The following is a 16699-nucleotide window of genomic DNA, read 5'->3' as shown; positions in this document are numbered from 1 at the left end:
CCCAGACTTGAGCGATGCTTTCTCCTTCGCGAGGCCAGAAATTATATATGTCATTACGATCACGATGAACAAGATGCATATGATAGAACTTCTGGTGAAATTCCAATTTCAGTCGTTTATAGTTCCAAGATCCTGTATCATCACATAGCCTATACCATGTCAATGTGTCTCCCCTCAAAGATAAAGGGAAGACCTTCTTGTTGACAACATCATCGGGAATACCCGCAAGCTTAAATAATCCACAAACTTCATCCACAAAGATAAGGTGTAAATCAGGATGAAATGTTCCGTCTCCTGCAAAGGGATTAGCTAGCAGTTTCTCTATCATACCCGAAGGAATATCAAAGTAAATATTTTCAATAGGTTCAGTAGGTTAAGGAGCAATTATTTGCTCTACTGGTCGGGGCGAAGATGCCCCGAACAAGCCCCTCAAAGGATTAGTTTCCATAGTAACAAGTGACAAAAAATTTCAGCGCACTATATAAATGTTTCCTTACCAAGTTCCACTCACCAAAGGCGCTTCACTCCCCGATAACGGCGACAGAAAAGAGTCTTGATGACCCACAAGTATAGAGGATCTATCGTAGTCCTTTCGATAAGTAAGAGTGTTGAACCCAACGAGGAGCAGAAGGAAATGATAAGCGGTTTTCGGTAAGGTATTCTTTGCAAGCACTGAAATTGTAGGTAATAGATAGTTTTGTGATAAGATAATTTGTAACGGGTAACAAGCAATGAAAGTAAATAAGGTGCAGAAAGGTGTCCCAATCCTATTTGTACCAAAGGACAAGCCTGGACAATTTCTTATAATGAGAAAAGCGCTCCAGAGGACACATGCACTACAAACAAAAGACACATCCCTAACATTTTGGGCCGAACGAATTTTTTTCTGTCATACATATGACACTTCTATGACGATAATTGTGACAAAACCCGGTATCATCATAGATGTGGTGGGCTCCTACTTCTATGACAAAAAATCATGACAAAAAATGGACATCCTTTGGGCCGTCCATGACGGAAAAAACCGTGGTAGAAGCGAGGGCGAGGAAAATTTCGGGGAGTTCCCGGTTACGGTGGGCGGTCGGGAGCCGAGCGATGCGCGTTTCTCTCGTATGCGTACGCGCGTGTGTGTGAAGTGTTGGCTCTAACTGAACCCGAGGGAGGCGTTGGGCTCTAACTGAACCCGAGCGATTGCACTGCAGGCTACGCGGCGCTACTGAACCCGAGCGATCGATCGATGGTTGTTAACTGAACCCGATCGAGCGATTCCTTCGCTACTGCTGCTAACTGAAGCCGATCGATTGGATAAACAGTGAGCGTTGCGGGGGGGTTGGATGAACAGTGAGTGGTGGTGTTGCCTCTGGATAAATAGGACCTCGTGTTGTGGAGGGCTGGATGAATAGTAGACGGTGGAGGGGTGCCCATGGAGGGGTGGTTGAACAGTAGACGGTGGAGGGGTGCCCGTGGAGGGGTGGTTGAACAGTAGCCGGTGGAGTAGTGCACGGTGGAAGCTGGATGAACAGGAGCCCGTGGAGGCTGGAGGAGGTCGACGGTAGCCCGTGAAGGCTGGAGGAGGTCGACGGTGGAGATGAACAGTATCCCGTGGAGTCCCGTTTTGCGGTACGCCACACCCCTACCGATGAACAGGACCCCCGTTTCGATTGTAACGCTCCAACACAAGTTTGTTTCGTCCATTTTGCGGTACGCCACACCCCTCCCGATCAACAGGACCCCCGTTTCGACCGTAGGAGGTCTGTTTCGTCTGTTTTGCGGTACGCCACACCTCTCCCGATCAACAGGACCCCCGTTTCAACCGTAGGAGGTCGGTTTTGTCCGTTTTGCGGTATGCCAGACCCCTCCCGATCAATAGGACCCCATTCCGAACGTAGGAGGTCCGTTTCCTCTGTTCTGCGGTACGCCAGGCCTCGTTTCCATCGCCTGTTCTGTCCAAGCCCTCTCGATGAACACGACCACGCATTTCGTTCCAACCCAGCCGGTTGGCTCCCACACGTTCAGTTGCCTCCCGATGAACACGACACATTATGTTGCCTCCCCATGAACACGACGCATTTCGTTGCCTCCCCATGAACATGACGCATTCCGTTGCCTCCCCATGAACACGACGACGATGTTGTTTCTCCGTTCCGACCCAGCCATGTACACGAGCCCTGGCCATACATATGCGCGAGTAGGCATTCGAGACACTGCCCGTATGTACATATGTGGTCGTATTTTCTTTCTTGCACCCTGGCCGCTGTACGTACGTGTACATGCTACGTGTGCGCCTCTACTACGACACGTACGCGCCTCTACTACGACACGTGCGCGCCTCTACATCGACCAGTATATATGTACGTACACGTTCTCGACAAGAATGACAACACTACGTATGCTTCGACCATGTGGGCCCCGACTGTCAGGCACGTCCTTGTCTGCGAAGATGTAGCTGGTGGGTCCCAGCAGTCAGGGGGGCGAATCATTTTGGTTTTTTCTTTGCCCAGGCGCACTTCCTTGCGTGCGAAGGTGTAGCTGGTGGGTCCCAGTAGTTAGGGGGGAAACGTTTTTTTGTGAAATACGGTGGCCCGTCCGGTGGGTCCCTACTGTCAGGTGAGGAATAATTATTTTGCGCGTAATAAGGAGGCACTTCCTTGCGGCCGCCGTGGACCCAGTTCAGACTCTCCACGCACAGTACTCTTCCGATGGAAGTCGATCGTTGACCACATTAACCACGCCGCGCCGAGAGCACCACGGCGGTGGACGACGGCGAGGCCAAGAAAGGGGACGACGCGGGGCTAGGGAAGACGTAGCAGTGGATGCCCACGCGAAGAGGAGTACGAGGGTTCACTAGTTCGGCTGCGGTGTGAGGCTGCCATCGCCGCAGAATAACAGGGGATGTGGGTGAGTAGAGGGATGGCCTGGCCAGCGGTGGGAGTAGTAGGGGCGGTGAGGCCTCGGCGACATCATAGCCGGCCACGGGAGGCAGGAGCATGCGGCACGACCGGCGGTGCTTTGGGCGGCTGGAGCACGAACACCATAGGTTGAAGAAGCACTACGGCCATTGGATGGACATCGTACGGTCACTAGAGCTAGAATCGTTCATATTGACTAAGTTGACAAAGCCCTCCATCCCCGTAAACTTAGTAGGCCCACAAGTCAGCCTCCCACCAAGGTGAGTCCCAGCTAGTAGGGGGAGTATTCATTTTTTGTGCGTAATAAGGAGGCATTTCCGGTGGGTCCGAGCTGATAGCGGGGGGAACGTTTTTTTTGCGAAATATAGAGACCCTTCCGGTGGGTCCCAGGCTCCCAGCTATCAGGTGGAGGAATCATTATTTTGCACGTAATATGAAGGCATTTTCCTGTGTGGGCCCCAACTGTCAGCCTCTTCCGATGGTTGTTGTTTGTTCACCATGTTGACCTTGCTGCGCCGAGAGCACAAACGCGGTGGACGAGGGCGAGGCCCAAGAAGAGAACCACCCAGAGCCGGCGAAGCCACCGCAGCGGATGCCCACGCTGAGGGGAGAACGAGTGCTGACTAGCCGGCTGCGGGGTGAGGCTGACGTCGTCGGAAAATAACAGGATGTGTGGGTGGTTAGAGGGATGGCCTGGCGGTAGCACAGCCAGCCACGGGAGGAGGGAGCAGGCAGTCCCGCCAGCGCTGGTTTGGGCGGCTAGAGCAGGAAGATCAGAGATTGAAGAAGCATGGCGGCCGTTGGATGGACATCCAACAGTCACTGCTGTGTGTTGACTAAGTTGACAAAGCCTTGCGTACGCATCAAAAAACAATTTAGGACAGCGTCATCGTCAACCTAGTAGGCCCAGAAGTCAGCCTCCAAATCTATGGAAAACAGTAGACAACCAATTAGCCATTATTTTCAATAATTTACATCCCATTTGCTAATTCTTAAGGATATTTGAAGCCCATATTCTTTTTATTAGCATTACAGACCATATATTCTGGGCACTGCTAAAAAATTCAACGAAATTTTGCATATTTCGGTGGGGTCCGAACTCTTTTAATCACGGAATTTCGAGTCACGTTAATAATAATTTTCAAAAAATTATATCAAAATAAAATTCAAAAAACAATTCTCCGCAAAAAATGAATGAAATTTAGAATCTTAACTAGAAAGATGCCCGTTCGTTGCACGGAACATGAAGATGCATTTGTATGAGTAGTTTATCTTGTGGGAGAAAAGATGATATTTTAATGTAATTGCCAGTTGGCTTTGGTTTTTATAAGAGTAGGTAGTAGAGAAATCCTGAAAAAATGATATTTTAATGCAATTGTCGGTTGGCTTTGGTTTAAAAATTTACAGCCCATTTCTTACAACTTATAGCCCGTTTTCTGGGGAAGCCCATCTCTTACTACTTACATCCCTCCTCGTATTGAAAGATTTGCAGCCCAGTAGGGCTGAGAAAAGCAAGTAGGCCTCGGTTTTGGTATTCTCCAAAAAAAGAACTAGGCTAGCTAATTTCAGAAAGAAAAAATATATCAACTGGGCTCGTCATGTGCTTAATAAAAGCGTAAGCGTGGGCTAGACGGGTCATAGCCCCCGCACAACGCGCAGTTGAGCTCCGTCTCTGAAACTGAAAAACAACTGGGCGAGCTGATGGGTCCCTGGTGTTATCCGTTCGTTGTGTAATTTTCTCGTTTATTGACTACATTGACAATGGCGTGGAACCTAGTTGTCAAACAATTAGGAGGAAGTATTTTTTTTGGCTTGTAATAACGAGGCACCTGCTTGCAAAATGCAATGACCCTGGTGGGTCCCTACTGTCAGCCTCTCCACGTAAAGTCATCCCCCGATTCCTCTTGGTTGTTGACCATGTTGACAACGCCAGACAGCGGCCGGCACAGCGAGCTAAACAAGGCGGAGAACGACAGCAAGGCCTCGGACAGGAACAGACAGCAGCCATGGAAGATGCGGCAGTGTAGTGGCAGGTGATGACCCACAAGTGTAGGGGGTCTATCGTAGCCCTTTCGATAAGTAAGAGTGTCGAACCCAACGAGGAGCAGAAAGAAATGATAAGCGGTTTTCAGTAAGGTTTTCTGCAAGCACTGAAATTGTGGGTGATAGATAGTTTTATGATAAGATAAATAGTAACGAGTAACAAGTAAATAAGGTGCAGCAAGGTGGCCCAATCCTTTATGTAGCAAAGGATAATCCTGGACAATTTCTAATAATGAGAAAGGAGCTCCCGAGGACACATTGGGAATTATCGTTAAGCTAGTTTTCATCACGCTCATATGATTCGCGTTCGGTACTTTGATAACTTGATATGTGGGTGGACCGGTGCTTGGGTATTGCCCTTACTTGGACAAGCATCCCACTTATGATTAACCCCTATTGCAAGCATCCGCAACTACAACAAAAGTATTAAGGTAAACCTAACCATAGCATGAAACATGTGGAGTCAAATCAGCCCCTAACAAAGCAACGCATAAACTAGGGTTTAAGCTTCTGTCACTCTAGCAACCCATCATCTACTTATTACTTCCTATGCCCTCCTCTAGGCCCAATAATGGTGAAGTGTCATGTAGTCGACGTTCACATGACACCACTAGAGGAGAAGACAACATACATCTCATCAAAATATCGAACGAATACCAAATTCACATGACTACTAATAGCAAGACTTCACCCATGTCCTCAGGAACAAACGTAACTACTCACAAAGCATATTCATGTTCATAATCATAGATGTAATAATATGCATTAAGGATCTGAACATATGATCTTCCACCAAGTAAACCAATAAGTATCAACTACAAGGAGTAATCAACACTACTAGCAACCCACAGGTACCAATTTGTGATTTTGGATACAAGATTGGATACAAGAGATGAACTAGGGTTTGAGAGGAGATGGTGCTGATGAAGATGTTGATGGAGATTGACCCCCTCCCGGTGAGAGGATCGTTGGTGATGACGTTGGTGATGATCCTCCCGGAGGGAAGTGTCCCCGGCAGAACAGCTCTGCCAGAGCCCTAGATTGGTTCCGCCAAGGTTCCTCCTCGTGGCGGCAGAGTTTCGTCCCGTAAGCTTGCCCATGATTTTTTCCTGGGTAAAAGTGATGATATAGCAGAAGATGGACGCCAGAGGCCCACCAGGGGGGCCAGGAGATAGGGGGCGCGCCCTATAGGGGGGGGCGTGCCCCCCTGTCTCCTGGACAGGGTGTGGGCCCCCTGGCCCATTTCTTTCGCTCAGAAATTCTTATAAATCCCAAAAAGTTGTTTCGTGGAGTTTCAGGACATTTGGAGTTGTGGAGAATAGGTTTCCAACATTTGCTCATTTTCCAGCCAGAATTCCAGCTGCCGGCATTCCCCCTCTTCATGATAAACCTTGTAAAATAAGAGAGAATAGCCATAAGTAATGAGATATAAGAACAGCCCATAATGCAATAAATATCTATTATATACATAAAACAGAAGTCAAATAAGCCATCACGTTCATCCACATATGCTAATATTTTTTACACCGTTTGATTAGAATAATAACGGCCGAGATTTAAAGATTTTACGTAACATCTTAAAATATATCTAGCAATAGTATTGGACTTCCATGTTGTCATGTTATATGCCTATGCATAAGTTGCGTGAACGGAAAGATGCATTAGTCAATATTGAGAACGAAAAAAAGCGACAGAGAAGTCACGATATAATCTGGATCCGATGTCCTAGGAGAGGAAGTTATGCACGTACGCACACATATGCATTGTACAGAAACAAAAATCCTCTATAAAGCACCCACGCTATAGAAAAGAAGAGAAAAAAAAAACCGATCTGAAAACAATCAGAATCCACCGAAAAAAGGTAATAGAGAAGTCACCATATGTCACGCACTTCCGCACATATGAATTGTACAGAAATAAAAAATCTTTTGGAAAGCACCCACGCGCTATAGAAAAGAAGAGAAAAAAACCAGTGTGAAAACAATCAGAATCCTTACAAAAGGAAAGAAAATTGATTGGAAGATCGATTCCTATGCAAAATACGAACGATCACAATCCTAGCAAAAGGAAAAAAATGATTGGAAGATCAATTCCTAAGCAATACGGCCTACAGCAGCACATGGACATGGAAACTATTAACTTTTTAGGAAAAGTTACTATACAATTGCTTGATTTCCGGTGACTACACGTACATGGAAGTTTAGAAGGATGCAGACTCCAAACGATACAAGTCCGGAGGCCAAGCGTTCAAAAGGATACACGTCCGGAGGTCCATCGAATCGAAATCATACGACGCCCGGCGAATCAAAATCGCACGATATCGAGGGATCCACCTTTTCCTCAGATGATAACCATGGTGGCAATCTCATCTCAACAATCACGTTTTGCATGGTGTGCATGAGGGATAAATAAGGTCACCGATGTGGCTTCCAAACAACTGCATAAGCATGGGTGCAGCAGCAATAGCCTTGAACAATGCCCATCAAGTGGATATTGGCATCGCGGCGCAACGCCAACATAAATACCTCACACAAGGAACACTGGGCGCAGTCCTCTCGCGGAGCGCGCTCCCTCCCTGCTTCCGCCGGCGGCCACTCCGGCCCCGGCGTCCACGCCTCCCTGCCGGTGACCACTCCGGTCCCGGCGTCCTCGCCGCCCGCCTGCGCTCTCGTGTGTTCCTTTTCCTCCCTCCCGGCCCTCTCCCTCTCCCCTCAGGTTGGCGTCCATGGCTTCCGGATCACGCAGCCCTCCCTCGGTCTCGTCGGCCTTCCCGCGCGACAGGCCGGTGGTGTCCGGCCTCGGCCTCTCTGCTTCGCCGGGGTCGGCTGGCTCCTCGTCGGTGGGCGCTGCGGTGGTCGGTACGGCGGCCCAGGAGGCTCTGGCGCCCGAGGCTGCTGGCTGGCACAAGCCAGGGCCTCCGCGCAAGGCCATGTGGCGTCGCCTCATGCGCTGCGGCGCCAGCAGGGTGCGGGAGCGCAGGATGGCCGGGCCTCCCCCACCTCGTCCGAGCAGCGTCAGATCCCGTCGGGCCTTTGGGGTCTCTGCTTCAGATGTTTCGGGGACGGTCACCGGCGGCAAGACTGCACGAACGACCCCATGTGCATTCGCTGCGGGCTCTCTGGTCATGTCTCCTCCGAGTGCAAGAGGCCGCGCAGTCCAATCTCGGCTGACGAGCTTCGTCGCGCGGTGATCTCCAAGGTTGCCAGGACTGGGCCGCTGCCGGCGATGCAGCCCGGTGTGGGGGGGTTGCTGTTGGAGCCTAGGCAGGACGCACCGCAGGTGCCGTCCTCGCCAGTTGCGCCCAGCTTCCCTCCCACCGTGCCCGTCTTCGCGCCCGCAGCCGCGGTCCCGGCGGCGGAGGTCTGCATCTTGCCGCGCTCGGAGGGGATGGATGACCTTGAGCGTCGTCTGTAGTTGGCAGTGGTAGCTTATGTTGGTGGGTCGAGACCGTCGGTTTCCTGTTTGGATGCGTCCATTGCCATCTCGGAGCAGCTCAACATTCCGCGCTTTCGTTTCTCAGTGCACAAGTTCCACCCGAAGGATTTCCTCATTGTGTTCGCTTCGCATGAGCTCCGCAACAGAGCGTTGGCAGTCCCATCGGTGGAGCATCGGGGCTTCATGCTTTTCATCAAGCCATGGCTGCGGCAGGCGCATGCCAAGTCCAGGCTTATGCGGGTGCAGGTGGACCTGATGATTGAGGGTGTTTCCTCCCATGCTTGGGCCAGATCAACGGCAGAGGAGTTGCTGGGCAGTTCTTGCCTAATCGAGAGCCTGGCGCCGGAGACTGAAAGCAGAGATGATCTCTCTCTGTTCAAGCTGCGTGCTTGGTGCGTCGACCCGGAGGTGATTCCCGCGTGTCATAGGTTGTGGGTGCCGGAGCCACCGATGTTGGGAGGCAACCAGGAGGGGTGCTGCCCGTCTCTTCGGCAGCTGCTAGAGTACCCGATTCTGATTCACATCGGTAGGCTGCGTGACTTCTCGCCGCCGGAGCTCTGGCGTCGCTCGCCTAGCTCGGACAGTGGCAGTGGACAGAGCGGCTTGCCGGACAGCTCCCCGGCGTCCCAGGGTGGAGAATGGTTGGTGCTGAACTGGACGCGCGGCGTTTGTGACTACCGGGGTTCTGGCCGGAATTCCCCCGGTCAGGGCGGCGGCGGCGGAGTGGGCAGAACCTATCGACAGGCTCTAGAAGGACGGGTGGGGCCCTCCAACTGGCGTATCCCTCCAATGAGTAGGCCGGGTCCGGCGGTGGTGGTTGTTGCCAGTGGGGTCCACGAGGTCCACAGAGAGTCAGCGCCCACCGAAGGGGTCGCGGAGTTTTCGAATTTGCATCCGGTGGCTGGGTTGGCGACAGCTGGAATGCAGGGTGTGCAGAACCAATCTGGTGGCGTGGCTGATACGGTCACAGTTCCAGATAAAGTGGTCGTGGCTGATACGGTCGTGGGTTGCATCGAGACTGCCCTGGGTCCCGAGACGGCCCGACCAACCGGCCTTTCGAAGGATCAGGTTGGACAGAATCCCGAGGAGAATTTGACCGCGAGCATTTCTGTTCCTGACGCTGTGCCCATAGCTGCCCCACGGGACGCAGCTGTGGTTGGACAGCCCTTGGAGTTGTTGCCGTGGGGTGGCTCTGATCCCCTGCGGCTGGTGGATCCTGTGCACTCGAGTCCGCTGCTGGGTGTGGCAGCTACGCCGGCACAGTCGATCCGGCTGGCTGTAGCTGATCCGCTGTCGCGGTCTGCTGGCTGGGACCCGGTGGCTGAGATGCTGGCCAATACAGTAATGCAGAAATGGAGACTGGCTCGGTGGTGGCACCTGCACCAGCCTCGGTTGCGGTGCCATTGGACCCCCCGCAAGTTGCATGCGAGCCGGCTGAGATGACTACGTTGCATGCCCATGCATGCATTGCCCCCACGTCCCTGGATGCTAACACCGGAGTTGTTGGATCGGAACTGATTCAAGCATCGGAGGCAGCTGCTCTTTCGTCCAAAGAGCAAGCAGCTCTCACCAATATCAAATCGTTCTGCTCAGGTCTCCTCAAGAAGCTGGCTCCACCACTACTACGTGAGATTGAGGTGGTGAATGGATTTCGCCCTGGCCAAGACCCATTCACCCCGCGGAGGAATACACGCTCTACAAGCTCTTCAAGTACCAAACGATCGAAAGCCTCGACCGCGGAGACGGTGTTTCTCAAAGCGCTGGGGATTGCACCGGATGATTTGGAGATATCGGAGGATTCCCTCACTACTAGGAAAAGGGCTATAGATGATATGGACACTAATGGCGCACCAGACATGTGGTGCGCCACTGCTATATAGCAATGGCGCACCAGATATGGGTGCGCCATTAGTGGCCATATTACTAATGGCGCACTTAGTGTGTGGTGCGCCATTAGTAGTTTTGTCCTGGCCCCACACCCCTCCCCAGACTTTCCAATGGTGCACCAGGGAGAAAGTGCGCCATTACTAGTTTTAACTAGTAATGGCGCACCAGTAAGAGATGCGCCATTGCTATCTATACGTATGGCGCACCCCCTACCGGTGCGCCATTGCTATCACCCCTTATCCCCTCCCTCTAGTCACGTTCTCTCCCCTCCCCTTCCTCCTGACACAGCCACCCGCCTCTCCTCCGGCTCTGACCCAACGCCGCCGCCGATCTCCTCTTCCGCATCACCTCTCCGGCGGCCTCCTCTCCCCATCCACGCCGCGCCGGCGACCTCCCTATCCTCTCCTCTGTCTGCCTGGTCGGGCCGAGACCCTAGCCCGATGCCATGGCGACCATGGCAGCAGGAGGAGCCCGGTCATGGCGGCCTCCTCTCCCTGTAGCGCTGCCGCACCTCACCTTCTCTTCTCTTCTCTCCTCTTCTCTCGCAGTAGAGGAGAGGAGGGGAGGGAAGGGAAGGCCTTCTCCGGCGAGCTTCCAGGGAGGTGAGGAGCGCCCAGATCCAGATCCACGGCGCATCGTTCCGTCGTCGACCTGAGCCGCGACCATCCATCCAGGGCCGACAGAAGCCAGGACGGAGATGCCAGAAACCCTAGCCTAGCCTAGCCATGGAGGTACGACGCCTCAACCTCCGGGCGACAGACGACGGCTGCAGGCCATCACCGGTGACGGATCTCCGACCCCGACCATGGTGCGTGTGGCTGCAGGCCATCTTCTTCATCTCCCCTCCCGTCCCCTCATTGGTTCGTTTTATGTGCAGGGCAGGCTGCTGCTGCTGGAGGCGCACGTCGCCTGCCTCCGCGTCGCCACCCCTGTCGACCAGCTCCCCTGCATCGACGCACAGATCGCCGCGCGCGCCCCGCCGCCCGTGCCCCCCGCCGCCGCGCCCGCCGGCGGCGAGGAGCTCGACCTCTTCATGGTGAGCTGCTACCACCACCAGGCCTCCTCGCCTCACGCTCACGCCGCGTACGGACGCCCCGCGCCGGCTGGGCCGGGCTGCCCCGCGCGTGCTCTATGTTATGTGTAGTAGATTGACGCGGCGTGCGTGCGTGTGTGGTTCGAAAATTTGGGGATTGGATGGGATTTGGCGATGAAATTGCCCCGCTCGTGTTGGGACTGGGATTGGGATTTCAAACAGGCTAAGCCAGGTTACCTTTTTCTTCCAACGCACACAACATGTTTGATTGGTTGCGCACGAGCTCACATGGGATTATTAGCACTCGCTAACCTCCGCCGGTGGATTTGGTTAAAGTTAGCTTCTTCAACTATGAGTATTATGCTAGTTCATCCCTTGATTGCTACCCATCCCACCTCCAAATAATTTACTGCGTCCTCTAGGCTCTAGCTTTGAGCAACTTTGTTTCCTCAACCACAAGCGCCTCACCTCTGCGATAGAGACAAAAGCAAACCCCAAAAAACAACTACAAGTGTCCCTTTGCTAGGCAAGCAGGGGCTCCTTCCTTTGCCTGGAAATGGCAATTCTCCTTGTGTAAAGGTTATTATCGACCACCTGCCTTTTTCTCTATATATGTGTTCTAAAGGTTCTGTTTTCCTTGTTGCAGACACACTATGTGCTGCTCCTCTGTTCCTTCAAGGAACAGCTCCAGCAGCATGTGCGCATCCACGCCATGGAGGCGGTGATGGCCTGCTGGGAGCTCGAGCAAACTCTGCAGAGTCTTACAGGTACCATACATCATCTTAACTTCATCAGTTCAGCAGCAAGATAAGTGCTTCTTAAATTCTCTAGGAAGAGGGTTTTACAATCTCTACACTACATGCTTATTAAGAGGTTGATAGTCACAGTAAGTATCATGCTACATGAGGGGCGCCGTTTCATAGGATCTCAACCACAGGGGAATTCTTTTTTAAAAGAAGGGATCCATTGCTTCTGCTCTCTGCATCCAGCGAGTACAAACATAACACAAATACTACCTCTGTACCAGAATATAAGAACTGCAAAAACGTCTTATATTTTGTTTTTCAACTCAACTAGAAAGAGCTCGATGACTGGCCATTTTCCTGTATTATTGCGCGTCGTGACAGAAAATATAGGTCATAATTCACACCCTTGTAGGTCCTATGAGATACTAGGTCCACCTTTATAGTAGTACCGGTTCCTTCTTATATATTATTATTAGTTACAAGAGTTGCAGACTTTGAGCTGTTGGACCTGGCTTCAAAGCTGTACCTTTTGAGATTTAAGTTCGGTGTATGTGGCAGTTATTCATGAACCTTGTGTTGCACCAACCATGCAACTGAACTGACAGTACCTTGCGTTCATAATCTTAGCTAAGTTGTCCTGATAAAGTCTCTCTTAATATGTCTACTGCAATTAGCTTCCACACGGAACAGTCACGGACTATATAATCGGGAACCATCACACAAGGGTTACCCTTTCAGATACTTTATGTTGCTTGTCAAAATGACATATAATCCATATAGGAAAAGAAGCCCCTTGCGTAGTGCAAAAAAAGTGTTGCATATTGAATAATGCTTCATCGTCAAAATGAACTGACATGGCTACAAAATTTCTAGTGGAATTGTACTTTACTTGAATTTAATTCACGGATATTGATTGTCTGCATATAGTACTATTTTTAGTTCCTTTTGCTACGTCACATTTTCCACCATTCTGCCTATAGGCATCACGAGGCACACACCTATGAGAAAACCATGCCAATATCCAGTCACACTGGAAACTGGTGTCGCTGTCAAAACCAAAGGGAGTGATTTTTCTTTTTTTTTTGTTGACAATAGAACTTTGCATAATCTGTTTGTATGTGTAATCATCAATGAGAGGAATATGCTTGAACATGGAAGTTTGCCTTCAGATAATAATGAGAATTGTGTCAGAAAAAAAAATAGAGCAAGATTAAGCCTGGATAGGCTTAGTTATATATTGTACTGAAAAAAAACTAGAGCAAGAATAAGTACCTGCCAAGGCAAGACGCAATATAAATGTGACCAGGATAAGTTGGAGATTGGCCAGTTCTGAGTTTTGCTAATATCGATTCTTCCTATAGGGGCATCTCCTGGTGAAGGCACCGGGGCAACTATGTCCGATGATGAAGACAATCCGGTCGACAGTGAGAGCAACATGTTTGACGGGAATGATGTGTCAGATGGCATGGGCTTCGGAATGCTAACCGGGGGTGAGAGATCCTTGGTCGAGTGCGTGAGGCAAGAGCTGAAGCATGAGCTTAAACAGGTAAAAGTCGTTGCCTTCCATTCTGTCAGCTGCCACTATGTTGGTGTCCAAACTGAACTGTAAACAAAATTATTTTCCTGACTTTGCAGGGGTATAGAGAAAAGCTTGTGTACATCAGGGAGGAGATACTGCGGAAGCGAAGAGCCAGAAAGCTCCCAGGGGACACGGCGTCTACCCTGAAAGCTTGGTGGCAAGCCCACGCCAAATGGCCGTACCCAACTGTATGTGACAGACATCCCGCATATACCGTCATGGCCAGCAACTTTGTCACCATTTTACATGCAATTCTTGTTGTGCTACTGATGAGCATCGCTGGTGGGTATTGCTAGGAGGAGGACAAGGCGCGGCTGGTGCAGGAGACGGGGCTGCAGCTGAAGCAGATCAACAACTGGTTCATCAACCAGCGCAAGCGGAACTGGCACAGCAACCCTACCTCGTCCTCGTCAGACAAGAGCAAGAGAAAAAGGTACGGCGATCGGCCCAAAAACAATCCTTTCATCACATGCTTGAAATCGCTCAGGTTTTCATTCCCTCTCTTTCATTCTCAAAAAAAAGGAACAATGCAGGTGAGGGCAACACCGAGCAGTCCTGGTAGGGTGGGTGCGGTCGGTCGGAGAGCGAAGAACGAAGAACGAATGCCCCATATATGTACATAGCGCTTCCATATTGTCGATGATTAGTGTTGAACCTCATATGTCCTCTGCAATTCATTTCCATTATAATCTTACTCATACAATATTCACACCATGTAATTCTGGAAAAGACAGTATTGACATGTTATAAAAAATGACAATATTGACATGTTATAAATAGTTTGTTTGTATTTCTATTTATTTTGTTACATTTTGCAGGGATAAAGTGAAGAAAAAGAAGAAAAGATTACTAGAAGATTAGTTTTAGGAATTTTTTTTATTTCCTTGCAATTTTCCTTTTATTGGATACTTGTAAAGACATTGTAATATTCTTACTATAATAAAAAATATGATTCTATTTCATTTTTTGTTTTTAAATTATTTTCCTTATAGGTTGTTTTCTGTAAAATTGGATTTTTTTTGTTTTCCAAATACATTACTAGTGGCGCATATAAGCCCTTATTAGTGGCGCACCTTCCTTTATTACTAGTGGCGCACCTATAAGGTTATTAGTGGCGCACCTAGAGGGAATATCAGTGGGGCACCGAATGGTATACTAATGGCGCACTGCTAGGTGCGCCATTAGTATACCAGATACTAATGGCGCACCAGTGGTGCGCCATTAGTAAAAATTACTAATGGCGTGCTAGTAATGGCGCACCACTGATGCGCCATTAATGGCCATATTAGGTGCGCCATTAGTAGGGGTTTTTCTAGTAGTGCCTGGATCAGTTGCATGGATTGTTCAACTCGCCGCTGCAGGAGCGGCATCTGCGCACCATTGCGGCCATTTTTGGGAAGTCATTGCCTTTGGACTTTGGAGCGGACAGCACTGCGGAGGCCATGGCTATGGCCTAATCGTGCTGACTGTTGGGAGTGCCCCTGTTTCCCAATGTCAAGCATCAAAGTGGAGTTAGTAAGTTGGAATGTTCGTGGCTTGAACAGTCCGACTAAACGGAAGGCGTTGCGGGAGTTCGTAGACTCTAGTAGGCCGGCTATCCTTTGTATCCAAGAATCTAAACTCGATGTAGTGGACCAGTGTATGATGGGTTTGCTTACTTGCCGGCGGTGGGTACTAGAGGTGGTATCATTCTGGCGTGGGATTCTTCGGTGGTTGGCATATCTAACCAAGTGTGCGACACCAACTTCATCACGGCGTACGTGGTTCCTTCGGAGGGGAACCCGTGGTGGCTTTGTGTGGTGTACGGGCCTCAAGACGATAACAAGAAAGTTCAATTTTTGGAGGAACTTTCTGCGAGGCGCATGCTCTGCCCTGGTCCATGGCTAGCAGTTGGTGATTTCAACCTTATCCTTCAGGCCTCTGACAAAAACAACTCGTTGTTGGACAGGAGGAGGATGAGTAAATTTAGGAGGTTTATCGACGACAATGGTCTGAAGGAGCTCTTCCTCCACGGTCGACAGTTCACTTGGAGCAACGAAAGAGAAGTCCCCACTCTGACTAAGATCGATCGAGCATTCGTGTCGGTGGACTGGGAGCTTGAGCATCCTGACTGCATGCTTCAGGCTCTGTCAACTGCGACATCAGATCACTGCCCGCTCCACTTGGCTTTAGACGATCACCTTCAGCCGCACAGGAGATTTCGCTTTGAGGCATTCTGGACCAAGTTGGAGGGCTTTGAGGAGGCAGTCAAGGAGGCCTGGATCTGTGATCCGGACATAACAGAGCCGTTCCATCGCCTGGATGTATTGCTGTGTAACACGGCACAACACCTGACGGCGTGGGGTCAGAAAAAAGTTGGGAATGTTAAGTTGCAAATTGCAATCGCGAATTGGGTGATATTGCAGTTGGACAGAGCCATGGACCATCGTGTGCTTTCTGCTGGTGAGCGGTGGCTGCGCTACAATCTCAAGCTGGCATCCCTGGGGCTAGCATCGCTTGAACGCACGATTGCCCGTCAGCGCTCTCGGATTCGTTGGCTTTGTGAAGGGGATGCCAATACCAAATTGTTCCATCTCATGGCCAATGGCAGGAAACTAAGGAACTTCATCCCGGCGCTGCACCTTGGCGATCAGATCATCACAGAGCAAGAGGGCAAGGAGGAGGCGTTCTTTAACGCGTACAAGGAGTTGGTGGGCACGTATCAATCCAGAGATCTAACCCTCAACTTGGATTTTTTTTGGGGTGGAGCCCTTAGATATGCATGAGCTAGACAACATCTTTACGGAGGAGGAGATCTGGACGGTCATCAAAGGTATGCCATCGGATCGCGCGCCCGGTCCTGATGGATTCATTGGTCTCTTCTTCTGCAAAGCTTGGCAGATCATTAAGGGGGATGTCATGGCTGCGATTCACAAATTTTAGTTGGGCAATGGCCGGGGTTTTGGCAGGCTTAATCAGGCTATTATCACTCTCATCCCCAAGAAACCGGATGCTTGCAGAATTGGAGACTTTCGACCAATCAGCCTACTTCATAGCATACCCAAGATTAACTCTAAGTTGATGGCTT

At 50.4% G+C, this 16699-nt stretch overlaps 2 protein-coding genes across 2 annotated transcripts; both read left to right on the top strand.

The window, feature by feature from the left end:
• Nucleotides 1–8492: 8492 nt before the first annotated feature.
• On the top strand, nt 8493–10209 carry LOC119282311. Its single transcript, XM_037562581.1, has one exon. The coding sequence runs from the start codon at nt 8571–8573 to the stop codon at nt 9828–9830; it is 1260 nt and encodes a 419-aa protein (XP_037418478.1). The 5' UTR covers nt 8493–8570; the 3' UTR covers nt 9831–10209.
• Nucleotides 10210–11064: 855 nt separating this feature from the next.
• Nucleotides 11065–14264, top strand: LOC119278551 (homeobox protein knotted-1-like 11). The gene is made up of 6 exons (XM_037559882.1): nt 11065–11310; nt 11954–12074; nt 13415–13599; nt 13689–13820; nt 13929–14065; nt 14155–14264. Exons 1-6 carry the CDS (start codon nt 11080–11082, stop codon nt 14192–14194), a joined length of 846 nt encoding a protein of 281 aa, XP_037415779.1. The 5' UTR covers nt 11065–11079; the 3' UTR covers nt 14195–14264.
• Nucleotides 14265–16699: the final 2435 nt, after the last annotated feature.

Source organism: Triticum dicoccoides, chromosome 3B (assembly GCF_002162155.2).
Source record: "Triticum dicoccoides isolate Atlit2015 ecotype Zavitan chromosome 3B, WEW_v2.0, whole genome shotgun sequence".
Lineage (NCBI taxonomy): Eukaryota > Viridiplantae > Streptophyta > Magnoliopsida > Poales > Poaceae > Triticum > Triticum dicoccoides.
The sequence above is the reverse complement of the archived record's forward strand: the minus strand, read 5'-3'. Positions and strand labels throughout refer to the sequence as shown.

Coding starts and splice junctions, on each gene's coding strand:
- LOC119282311 (XM_037562581.1), top strand. CDS start 8,571: ATGCTTTTCATCAAGCCATGGCTGCGGCAGGCGCATGCCAAGTCCAGG.
- LOC119278551 (XM_037559882.1), top strand. CDS start 11,080: ATGGTGCGTGTGGCTGCAGGCCATCTTCTTCATCTCCCCTCCCGTCCC. Junction 12,075..13,414: donor AACTCTGCAGAGTCTTACAG/GTACCATACATC, acceptor TTCTTCCTATAG/GGGCATCTCCTGGTGAAGGC. Junction 13,821..13,928: donor CCAAATGGCCGTACCCAACT/GTATGTGACAGA, acceptor GGGTATTGCTAG/GAGGAGGACAAGGCGCGGCT.